The sequence below is a fragment of the Sus scrofa genome, chromosome 13 (genome assembly GCF_054392235.1).
Source record: "Sus scrofa isolate SSC_HxYL_T2T_F1_AM1 chromosome 13, Sscrofa_HxYL_maternal_Yorkshire_Landrace_v2.0, whole genome shotgun sequence".
NCBI classification, from domain to species: Eukaryota; Metazoa; Chordata; class Mammalia; order Artiodactyla; family Suidae; genus Sus; species Sus scrofa.
This window is the reverse complement of record NC_139395.1, coordinates 114945047-114957370: the sequence shown is the minus strand read 5'-3', so window position 1 is coordinate 114957370 and position 12324 is coordinate 114945047. Positions and strand designations below refer to the sequence as shown.

The 12324-nt window shown below is 35.3% G+C and overlaps 1 protein-coding gene and 1 non-coding gene across 3 annotated transcripts in view; both read left to right on the top strand.

Annotated features, from left to right (window-relative positions):
* The window catches only part of KPNA4 (karyopherin subunit alpha 4), a 68064-nt gene that overhangs the window by 45520 nt on the left and 10220 nt on the right, over window positions 1-12324 (top strand). For both annotated transcript variants that reach the window (XM_021069735.2, XM_021069736.2), the window contains 5 exons: window positions 1978-2147; window positions 2247-2291; window positions 5442-5573; window positions 8949-9077; window positions 10952-11056. In XM_021069735.2, coding sequence (XP_020925394.1) covers window positions 1978-2147; window positions 2247-2291; window positions 5442-5573; window positions 8949-9077; window positions 10952-11056 — 581 coding nt within the window. The remainder of the gene's footprint in view (window positions 1-1977; window positions 2148-2246; window positions 2292-5441; window positions 5574-8948; window positions 9078-10951; window positions 11057-12324) is intronic.
* LOC146397564 (small Cajal body-specific RNA 7) lies at window positions 9294-9612 on the top strand. The gene has a single exon (XR_014825416.1).

The window sequence follows — 12324 nt, the reverse complement described above, 5'->3', positions numbered from 1 at the left end:
GACTGCTGCAGCTCAGGTTGCTCCAGAAATGCAGATTTGTTCCCTGGCCCAGTGATTGGATTAAAGGATCTGGTGGTGCCACAGCTGCAGCTTTGGATTCAACCCCTGGCCCAAGAACTTCCATATGTGGCAGGTGCAGCCATTTAAAAAAAAAAAAAAGACAGTGCTTATTTCAAGAACCTGTTTTTTTTAACGACAGCTTAATTTTACCCAAACTCAGAACTTCAAAAACCTGTCCTCTAGTGGAGGGAGAATGGGAAAAACCTGGGGTCTGACCTGTATTGTGGTCTATGATGTCAGAGTTATTTTTGCCACAGATTTTTTTAATTGTTCTTGCACAGAAGTGATCAAGTTCGCTTTGATATACCTCTTTTTTTTTTTTTTTTTTTTTTTGTCTTTTTGCCTTTTCTGGGGCCTCTCCTACAGCATATGGAGGTATGGAGGTTCCCAGGCTAAGGGTCTAATCGGAGCTGTAGCCACCGGCCTACGCCAGAGCCACAGCAACTCGAGATCCAAGCCCCGTCTGCAACCTACACCTCAGCTCACGGCAACGCTGGATCCCTAACCCACTGAGCAAGGCCAGGGATCGAACCCGCAACCTCATGGTTCCTAGTTGGATTTGTTAACCACTGTGCCATGACGGGAACTCCTGAGATATACCTCCTCTTTATTACCCTTTTAAAGGCCAGGTATGGTTAGTACCCCACAATCACAAGTTTTCAAATGGGAGAATTTCATTATAAACTGTCCTTGGCATATGGTATATTACTGTTAGGAGTGCTATCATTTGTATGTCCGGAGTCCCTCATTTTTACAACACATATTAGATTTATAACTATTAACATGACGTCTTGATCTTTGGTTGTTGTGTATTGTTGCTTTTTTTTAAAGGCCACACCTGCAACCTATGGAAGTTCCTAGGCAAGGAGTCGAATTGGAGATGCAGCTGCCAGCCTATGCTACAGCCACAGTAACACTAGATCCAAACCACATCTGCGACCTATGCTGCAGCTTGCATCAGTGCCAGATCCTTAGCCCATTGAGCAAGGCCAAGGATCAAACCAGCATCCGCATGGATACTAGTTGGGTTCTTAACCTGCTAAGCCAAAATGGGAACTTCTCATCTTTGGTTTTTTATTTGAGTGACTTTGTATAATTAATTACAATACATGGATACGAAAAGAACAAGCATTTAATTTCAAGTATTGTAGTGCAAAGAAAAGTGTTTTCACTTACAGAACGTAATATCTCAATGTGACTTTCATACTACAAATTACAGTGATAGCCTAAGTACATAAATTTGGCACTTCTTTCTAGGACAGTGATTCTCAAACTTTAGCCTGCTGTCAAAGTTATAGTAAGGGCTTATAACACAGAATCCTAGACCCACAGTGTTTCTGTTGCAGTAGATTTGAGATAGGACCCCCATATCACTAGGGGATCTACTGGTCTAGGAATATTGGTTCCCTCTTCCCCTCCCTTTTGGTTGACATAGTTTCTAAGTATATAGAGTAATTTATAGTTAACATTCTCTGCTTTGATAGTGGATCATCAGTATAAATTTTACAAGTAAATTCTCTGTAATGTTTTTTCAAACTATTTTTTTTTTATATGTGAAAGTTTCTTAAACTGAGGGTACTATTGAGAGAGATGAGAAAAAGCAACTATTCCATGTTCGCAAAGTGCTTTAAAGAATCCTTAGGCTTCTAGCATTTAGATGGCATTAAAAACATGTTGTTAAGTGAGCAACTTATAAACCTGAATACATAAATATGCAAAAAAAAAAAAATCTTAGTACCTTAGATGCTTCTCTTGGCTCAGAGACCTAAAATATGAACTAAGTTATTATTCTCTTAAACTTTTACATAAAACTAAATAGTGTAGCTGGTTCAAACACCGGAAGCAGCATATTGAAGCCAGTGCTTCATGTTTTTGAGTTGCTTGTTGTGTTGAATTAATAAATCCTTCTTCCTACAGGTGATGGGCCACAGTGTAGAGATTATGTCATAAGTCTTGGAGTTGTGAAACCTTTACTTTCTTTCATAAGTCCATCTATTCCTATAACATTCTTAAGAAATGTTACTTGGGTTATGGTCAACTTATGTCGCCACAAAGACCCACCACCCCCAATGGAAACCATTCAAGAGGTAACAAATAGTTTTTGCTTTTGTTTTTTAAACTAGAGTATATATGTGTATGTTTTTAAATCTGTGTATATTTTAAAATCTGTATATTTTTCCCTTTAGATTCTTCCAGCTCTTTGTGTTCTAATTCATCACACAGACGTAAATGTGAGTAAATGCTTCCCATCATATATTTTTATATGTGTAGATGTCTAGGGCTTCTCCCTGGGACATAGAGGAGAAAATGTTATACTGTACTTTATGTCAGTGTACCCTTACTAGATTTTTCCATTTCAAAAGCTGTAATTTATACTTTGGTGTTTTTATATTTACTCTGTGTTTACCCATATCACAAAATGTAATTTCAGTGAAGAAATGAAGCCATTATTATTTTGGTCTGGGCAGTAATAAGCGTGCATGTATGTATATATTAGTGTTGTAAAAACTCTCATTGGACATTCTTAAAGTTGCCAGTTAGTAATTTCTCTCATTAAGACTATACCTTTGATTGTTCATGAGCTTTTCAATGAAAGCTTATTTTGACAGCTGTCCAATGAAAGAACATATATACCTAGTGATACTATTTTTTGAAAAGTGAAAAAGAGATATATTTGTACCTTTATGCATGGGTCTGTATTCATATACATACACCAAACCATGAACATCATTTGTTCTTTAATTTCATTTTTACTCTTTCTCATCATTTATAGTGACTTGGGTAGTAGCTTTGCTTGGTGTAGAGATAATTCTTGAGTATCCAAGCAACAAGGAAAAATATTAGTGCAGACTAGATTTTAAACATTAATATATCCTACTCATTCATACTACATAGAGAGCAAAGGAAAAAGCAGCTCAGAAAGTATGAATGAGATAGAAAACTGCCCTGATTGGTTATAAAGTCAGTCTAGGCTTCAGTGTGTCAGAAGAGTTAGGAATATAATAGGTAAAGGAAATCATGTGGATAAAATGCATAACATCAGAAACTTGTGTAGTTCTTTAAAAACAGTTTGGTATGATGTTCATTGTTTGACAAGCTACTTCATTCCTTTACAGTTTCTAGAGTGATAACTTTTTGCCAATATCTCTCTAAAGCAAATGAAACAAATTAAAGTTAGAATTATAGTACATCAAGCAGTGACATAATATACTTGACATTTCATTAGAAGAACATGATCTTTTTGCTCTGAAGAAATGTTTTTCTAGCTCCAGGTAGTCTAGGATCTTTAAAAAAACAAGCAAAACACACATGTATATAGTTTTTGGTTTGGGCTTCCTATAGCCAGATTCTTTAAGTTACAAATATTAGTATCTCATTTTTAAAAGGTTTCCAAGAAAGATTAAACTCAGAGTTTGTAACTACTGGAAAGCCAGACATCTTGGTTGACCTTATTCAGAGATGTATTCTTTCTACTTATTTCCCAATCCATTTAAGGTTTTAAGTCCATTTTCCTTGCTCTTGATATATCTTGAATTTCTAAAGCCAGTTTGCATTGTTCTCCCCCCCCCAGCATGTTTACTGTAAGTAACATTGTTTACTAGATAATAATGTTTACTAAAAATAAAATTTTCTTGGGTAAACACTTAGGGGCAAGTTCTTAAATTAGACCATCAAAGAAGTAAAAAAATAAAATAAGAACAAAACTACTTTGAGCAGTTAAAAAAATAAGAACAAAACTATTTTGAACCATAAGTGAAACATCGAAATTAACTGTTAAGTGTAGTGTAAACCTATCCTAGACTTTTGAATTTGCTGACACAAAAAGTACATGAGATCAAATTTGATTTAGATTGTGATCTTGATGTGGTCGTATTAATGACTCGTTTAGGATTGGGCCTTTTTTGAAAAAAATGTATCTGGGTTTTACGTAGTTGTACACAAGTAACTTGAAATTTTTTCCCTGTATCAACAAATTTTGAAATATGTTGGGGAGTTCCCATTGTGGCAGCAGCGGAAACGAATCCGACTAGGAACGATGAGGTTGCAGGTTCAGTCCCTGGCCTCGCTCAGTGGGTTAAGGATCCAGCATTGCTGTGAGCTGTGGTGTAGGTCACAGACGCAGCTTGGATCTGGCATTGCTGTGTCGTAGGCCAGCAGCCATAGCTCCGGTTCAGCCCCTAGCCTGGGAACCTCCATATGCTATGGGTGTGGCTCTAAGAAAGAAATATGTTGGTACTCCTGGAAAAAAAAAAGTTATTTTGTAAGTTGAAATTTATTTGTCTTAATATTTTGATACTGCTGTATATGTGTGAGTTCTTTCACTTGGTGTCTTCTTTTTACATTAAAAATATCCATAATGCTTTCTTGAATTTTCGAAAGGAAAAATGGCAAAATACGTTCTTTTCTAGAAGCTTCTTGGATATCTTAAACATTGGTTTAGAATTTAAAAGGTTTCATACTTTATTGGCTTGTCTTTTGACACAGAGTCCATATTCCAGAAACGTTTTGGAAGTAAAAATTCAGACACAATTTTTATTTCTATGTCACTGTCAATAATTGTGTCATTCACCAGTTTAACAGTTTGTTTGTCATACTTCCTTTTGGCCATAACTTCTAATTAGGACTTGAGAAACAAAGATGAAACACAGTGGCCTATTGTACTTCAAACTATAATCATTATGAGTTAATTACAGAGGCCTTTTTATTTAAGTAGCTTTGGCAGCTAGTAAATTATATTTTTTTGTTTTTTCATTGGAACATATTTTTTAATTATGGATCTCACAGGTTGACCTATGGTTAATGTCTTGATCTGCAGCCATGGTATACCTCTGCTCTTTGGGAAGTTACCTCTAGTTTTATAAGGCAAAGCAAACTGGTTGGAAAAGATGAAGGTTCTATAATCCTAATACTGAAGTATTGGCTTTAGACCTACCAGCATGGTATTGATGTGAGGACACCCTGAATATATTCACCAGCCCAGATGTTTAGAACCACCATGTGTGTTGGATACATATACTCTTTCCAACTATATACCTTTACTATAATGTCCTTTGACTTTTTATCCCCTAGTCTGAGCATTTGAGAAAGAGAATGTCTTTTTCTCATATTTTGTGTGCTGTGTACTGTGTTTGTATCTTTATGAGTGAAAGCTGGATACCAATCTGGAATCAGCATCATAATTAACCCCAAACATCCTAAATATGCACATACTAGATACAGACATTAACAGATGATGATAGAGAAGATAAAGATTCCAGTGAATTTAGGTGAGAGAAAAGGGAAGAAAGAAGATAGTAGGACAATCATAGATTAGTCCATGTGATTAAGAATTTTTGAAGTGAGAAAATATTCAAGGTTATTTGAATTTTTTTTTTTATTAGATATTGGTAGATACAGTCTGGGCACTCTCTTACCTTACTGATGCTGGCAATGAACAGATACAGATGGTAATAGACTCTGGAATAGTCCCTCATTTGGTTCCTCTGCTCAGCCACCAGGAAGTTAAAGTTCAGGTGAGTTTTTTTATTGATAAGAATGTACCACTGTTTGCTTTAAGCATGAAATTCAAAAATAGATAATTTCAGTAGTATAATTTCAAATGTTTGTTTTTAGTGTAACAACCAAATACCACTGGTAAAAAGAGTGAGGAGTTATATCTCCATTTTAAAGATGGAGGAAATGAGGTAAGATTACTACAGTTCAACAAGAACCCTCCTCCAAAAAAAAAAAAAAAACAATCAAGTTGACTTCTTTTTAAATTACTTGATTTCTAATGTGGACCAAGACAGTTTGTGTAGGAACATGGGAGCATCTGAAACAAGTATTAGTAATTTTATTTTTCCTCTGCCACTCTCCTACTCTTTTTTTTTTTTCCCTCAAGAGCTGTTCTTTTTGACTCTCCTCCACTGCACTCAGCAAGTTAAGTTAATGCTTAGCTTCACTGGCACTGTGATAAAAGGCTTTGGACTGAAATGTGTTGCTTAGGGGCTTCATAAAGTTGTCTTTCAGTATTTAAAATCTTTAATTTTGTTTTTTCTTTTATTATTTTAAAAATCCATATACATATTTATCCCACAAGAACCTGCATCTAGAAAGAGCTCAAAAAATGTAAGATGTTCACACATGTATTACAAGCAATAACTGTCCAACTACAGTGGTAAAGGGAGATGCAGCGAGTTGCCTCTTTCCTTCTGAGATAAATAGCATGCTTTAATCTTATAATGACTGAGGGCATAGCATAAGAAAACTGTTAACCTGATTCACTGTTTCTCAACTCTGACTGGACATTAAAATCAGTTGTGTGAAACTTTAAAAAAAATTGGTTTATTTCCCTTGTTCAACTCCTAGAAATTCTGTTTCAGTAAATCTAGAATATTTCCTAGAAACCTTATTTAAAAAGCTCTGACAGTATATCCATATACTGTCAGAATGAAGATCCACTGCCTTAAATTTTGAAGTACTTTAAAGAAAGGGAACACTTAGCTAAATTCAGAAAGAATTAATAGACTATTTTGTCATTTAGGGATATTTATAGTTTATTTTAAATATTCCTACATGGTACTTAAATCACTAAGTTCATATTTCATATGTGTGGTTCTTATGTCTTGATATAGGTTTTTGGTTTGCATTTTGTTTTTGTTTTTTCAGAATGCATCTTCAGTTTTAATACTGGACTTGGAAAGTTAATGTTATTTATGTACCTTACCTGATAACTAATATAGGTTCTTTTTAAACTTTTTCAATTTCATGCCATAATTTAGGAACACAGAATAGTGTAATGAACTATGTAGGTTTTCTCTATATCTCTACTTCCCCTCCAAAGTATTTTGACACAAATCCCAGATATCATATAATTTCATCCAGCTTGCATCTCTAAAAAGTAAGGCTATTTTTTAACATAACCGTAATACCATTAGAGCACTTAAAAATACTTAGTGTTAGGAGTTCCTATTGTGGCTCAGCTAAGTAACCATGAGGACTCAGGTTCAGTCCCTGGTCTTGCTATGAGCTGGTGAAGAATCCGGCATTGCCATGAGCTGCCGTGTAGGTCACAGATGCAGATCGGTTCCCACATTGTTGGTAGGCCAACGGCTACAGTTCCAATTCAACCCCTAGCTTGGGAACTTCCATGTGCCTCAGGTACAGCCCTAAAAAGACCAAAAAAAAAAAAAAATCACTCCTTAGTGTTAAAATCCAGTCCGTGTCCACATTTTATTGATTGCCTCACCCCCCCCCCCCCAGTTTGGCCAAATCAGGAACACATGTGCATTAAAGATTTGGCACTGTCACTGCATGCATTTCGTAGCTACATCTTTATGTTTCTACTCTACACTTCCTTTTTTTCTTTCCCATATTAAATTTTTAAAGAGGCTGGTTCACTACAAAACATTTTTAAAGAAATTAAAGAAGACCTAAAAAATGGAAAGACATCCATGTTGTTGATTGGAAGACTAAGTATTATTAGGATGGCAGCTCCAAGTTTATCCATAAACTAAATGCAGTTCCTGTTAAAATCCATATGGAAATACAAGCAATAGAATACAGAATACAGAAATAGCCAAAACAGTGTTGAAAAAGAACCAGGTTTGGGGACTTCTCACTTTTACAAAGCTAGAGAAAATAAGACTTTATGATAGTGGCATGAAAATAGACATATAGATCAGTGAAATAGAATCAGGAGTCCAGAAATAAACTCATACATTTATGATCAATTGATCTTCAACAAGAGTGCCAAGAAAATTCAGTGAGCAAAAAATAGTCTTTTAACAAATGGTGCTGAGACTACTGGATATCCACATGTAAAAGAATGAAGGTGGATCCCTACTCTACATCATATTTTTAAAATTAACACAAAATGAAACAGTAAATATAAGAGCTAAAAGCATAAGCCTCTTAGAAGGACACATAGGTGTAACTCTTCATGACTTTGGATTAGGCGGTAGTTTCTTTAGGTATGGCACCACAAGCAACCAAGGAAAAACAGATAAATTGGACTGGAAAATCAAAAACTTCCAAAGAAACTGTCAAAAAAGTGAAGAGACAACCCACAGAATGTAAGAGAATATTTGCAGATCATATATCTGAGAAGGGATTTGTATCCAGAATACATAAAGAACTCTTACAACTCAGCAAAAAAAATGACAAATAACCCAAGTTTAAAATGGTTTAGGGAGTTCCCTTGTGGCGTAATGTGTTAAAGATTTGGCACTGTCACTGCAGCAGCATGGGTTTGATCCCTGGCCCGGGAATTTCCACATACCACAGGTATAGCAAAAAAAAAAAAAAAAGATAGTGTTCTCCAAAGAAGATATACAGATCATCAGTAAGCACATGAGTTGTTCAACATCTTTAGTCACTAAGGCAATACAAATCAGAGTCGTGATTTGATACCCACCAGGGTGGCTGTAATCAAAAAGACAGTAACAACTTTGGGCAAGAATGTAGAGAAAGTGTAATAATCCTCATACATTGTTGGTAGGAATGGAACAGCCTCTTTGGAGTATAGTTTGATAGGAACTGGAAAAATTAGACGTAGTAGTTATCATGTGGTCTAGTACTTCTACTCCCAAGAGAACTGAAAACACTTGTTCACACAAAAACTTGTGTAGTATTTTCTTTATGACCATAATTACTGTCTAAAATTCTCCTTCTTATTTGTTTATTGGCTGTCTCCTCCTTCAATAATGGAAGCTCTGTAAAAACTGGGTTTGTATCTGTCCTATTTACTTCTCTGTTCCTAAATCAGTGTCTGACACAACTTGCTCAAAAAGATAGGTTGCCATGAGTGAATGAAAGAATGTATCTTTCATACCTGCCTAACACACCTTTGTGGTAATAAGGAATATTTCCTGTAAAACAACTTCTCATTAAATTTTTTCATGTTTCAGACAGCAGCACTTCGAGCTGTGGGCAACATTGTTACTGGAACTGATGAGCAAACGCAAGTAGTTTTGAACTGTGATGCTCTTTCACACTTTCCTGCACTTCTGACACATCCCAAAGAGAAAATTAATAAAGTAAGTATTTTTAATACTATTTAATAACATGTTAAGTATCAGTTTTCATTTATAAAATTAGGGACTCAAGTGTCTTTAATATTGATTACTAATATAAATTGTCATTTAGACATTAAGAGAAAATAAAATATTTTGGTCTTTATAACATGAATTAGTATGTGATTTTCCATATATAAAAAAACAAACCAATTGTAAACAGTGCATATTTGGCTCTCTTGGAAATGATGAGGCAGAGATAATTGGGTGTTGAATGTTGTGTGATTGAATAGTATGTAAGTAATTCACCTAAGTTAATAGCTACTTGATTGAGAGTGCGTGTGTGTGTGTGCGTGCGTGTGTGCTGGTGGAGGCTATGGAAAGGGGGCACTGACTGGTGATGCTGATATTGGAGTGCATCTGAGGCTGTTGTAGAAATACATGGGTTGTTGATTACAACATTGCCAATGATTATAATCCAAGAACAGCTCACCTAAGTAGCCTAGCACCCTAAAATCTCTAACAGGTTCATTAAACATGGTCCTGTGATCTGATCCAAAAGAGCCTACTGCACACTAAGTATAAAAGTTGTTTACTACTTTTTTTAAAATAGAGAAAATGTTTCTCAGTAAATTCATGTTTAATAAACTTATTAAGTTTCATAAATTATAACAATAATCCTTCATCCTCTGTGGCATCTCGCAGTGTGAAGGGATAACAGCTGCCTTTCTTGTTTGCAAATGGAAATGAAATGTAGTTCATTTGGAGCACTTAAGATTTTTTTTCCCTAGGCTTTTTTTTTTTTTTTTTTTTTTTTTTTTCTTTTTGTGGGAGTCTTGTTTTTGATGTGAGAAGAAAAATCTTAATTAGTGTAAATCTTGATTAGAATGGCAGCTGTAAACAGACAAATCAGAGTGCTATAGTCTTATTTAAAGGAAGAATAAATTCCTGTGAGTGGCATTAAAAAAAAAAAAGGACAGTAGGTAGGTATTTTTGTCTTATTTCACGCCAACTGTATTTTCAGTTTGCATTTATTGTCTATGAATTTTTTTAAGCGACTTGTAATCATCTTGGTAAAAGTAGCAACATTGTGCTATAAAGGGTAGCATTAAAAGAAAGTAGACCAGTAAAGTAGTCAAACATCTGGTTCTGCTTTAGCTCTTGAGAGAAATGGTGTAATGAATAACTATTATAAATATGTATACTAAACAATCCACTATTTCATTTTTCATGTCTCCGTTATTATGGATAATTGATAGATTTATCTACTTTGGCTAGGACTTTTGATCAGAATAGAATAGAGAATAAATAAAGCACATTGGGAGTTCCTATCGTGGAGCAGTGGAACGAATCCGACTAGGAACCATGAGGTTGCGGGTTAGATCCCTTGCCCCTTTCAGTGGATTAAGGATCCTGTGTTGCCTTGAGCTACGGTGTAGGTCACAGACGTGGCTCTGATGTGGCATTTCTGTGGCTCTGGCATAGGCTGGCAGCTGTAGCTCCAATTGGACCCCTAGCCTGGGAACCTCCATATGCTGCAGGTGCAGACCTAAAAAGACAAAATAAATAAATTAATAAATCACATTGTGTGAGAAGGGTGCTGAATCTCAGTTGTTGTAAGATTCGTGTTTGTATTACAGCTTGGTAGTTCCTTAATATTTGTTCAGCCAAGCTTCTTTTGAGTCTTGGTGTTTGAGAACATTGCTTTCAGGAATTTTTATTTTTTTTCATTATGACTTAGAAGAAAGGGGATAGCAGAGTTCAGATTCCTGAATTTTTTATTATGGAACTCATTCCATAATAAAATCATTTGGGCGTTGTAGTGAATGTGTTTTTTCTTAGTTCAGATGCAGATTTTATTTTTTAATGAGAAATATTGAAGGGGTCTTGTTCTGCAGGAAGCAGTGTGGTTCCTCTCTAACATCACCGCAGGAAATCAGCAGCAAGTTCAGGCAGTAATTGATGCCAATCTTGTACCGATGATAATACACCTTTTGGATAAGGTAAGAAAATCATGTTGTATATATCAGAAAGAGGAAAAAGGACTTAACTAATTATGTGAATATATACTTTTCTGTCCATTTAACTAGACCTATACAGTGGCATGAATACTACAATAAAGTGGCTTTAATATTAAAACTCAGGAGTTCCCTTCGTGGCGCAGTGGTTAACGAATCCGACTAGGAACCATGAGGTTGCGGGTTCGGTCCCTGCCCTTGCTCAGTGGGTTAACTATCCAGCGTTGCCACGAGATGTGGTGTAGGTCGCAGACACGGCTCAGATCCCGCGTTGCTGTGGCTCTGGCATAGGCTGGCAGCTACAGCTCCGATTAGACCCCTAGCCTGGGAAACTTCATGTGCCGCTGGAGTGGCCCAAGAAATGGCAAAAAGACAAAAAATAAATAAATAAATAAATAAAACTCATATTAAAACCTTTGAACCTAGAAGTTTTTATATACAGGAAACATTTCTTTTTGGAAACTCCTGGTCTTTTTTCTGTATCATTCTTTTACCAAAATTACCATTATCCTGGAATTTATTAAAAATTCATTTGATTACTACTGATTATAAATGCTTATTGTTTTCATCATTTTGATATATTACCTCATTTAATACTGTAACTCTGTGAGGTTAAGAATTAATCCCTTTTGACAGAGGAACAGAGGAACTAACTGTAATGCAGACAAATAAATTGCCCAAGATCAAACAAGTGTAGTATTTAATCATATGCCATATCATCTCATGCTTATATTAAGGTTCGGGAAAGAGACAGTTTAAAATGTCACAATCAAGTATTAGAGTTTTTCTGAATACTGATCTGTTAATTAAAGAGATGTCTCTTACTTTCTTTTCTTATTTCCTTCAAACTGATAGTAGAAGCTAACTTCCTATAAACTGATAGATCAAGTTCAGTTTTTAGGCGAGAATATTTAGTGCAGTAATGATTCACATGAGGAGACACATACTATCTGTCCTACATCTAGTGTTACTAAGATTAAGTGAACTTAGCTGTTGTTAGCCTGTTCCAGGTGATTAAGTTACTCATCAGTCTTTCACATAATGGTTTTTAGGCAGTCATTGATGATAATTACCTTATTTTACTAAGAACTGCAAAATGATGACTTTGTATTATTCTCTATGTATTAGTCATGATTCTTCAGTAAAGAAGAATAAAGAGCTTTTCCTTATCAGCTATTGGTTTCTAAAATACATTTCTTATAGGAAAGACAAGATACATGTTTGATTCTTGCTCATTATCACTCAGTTTTTAG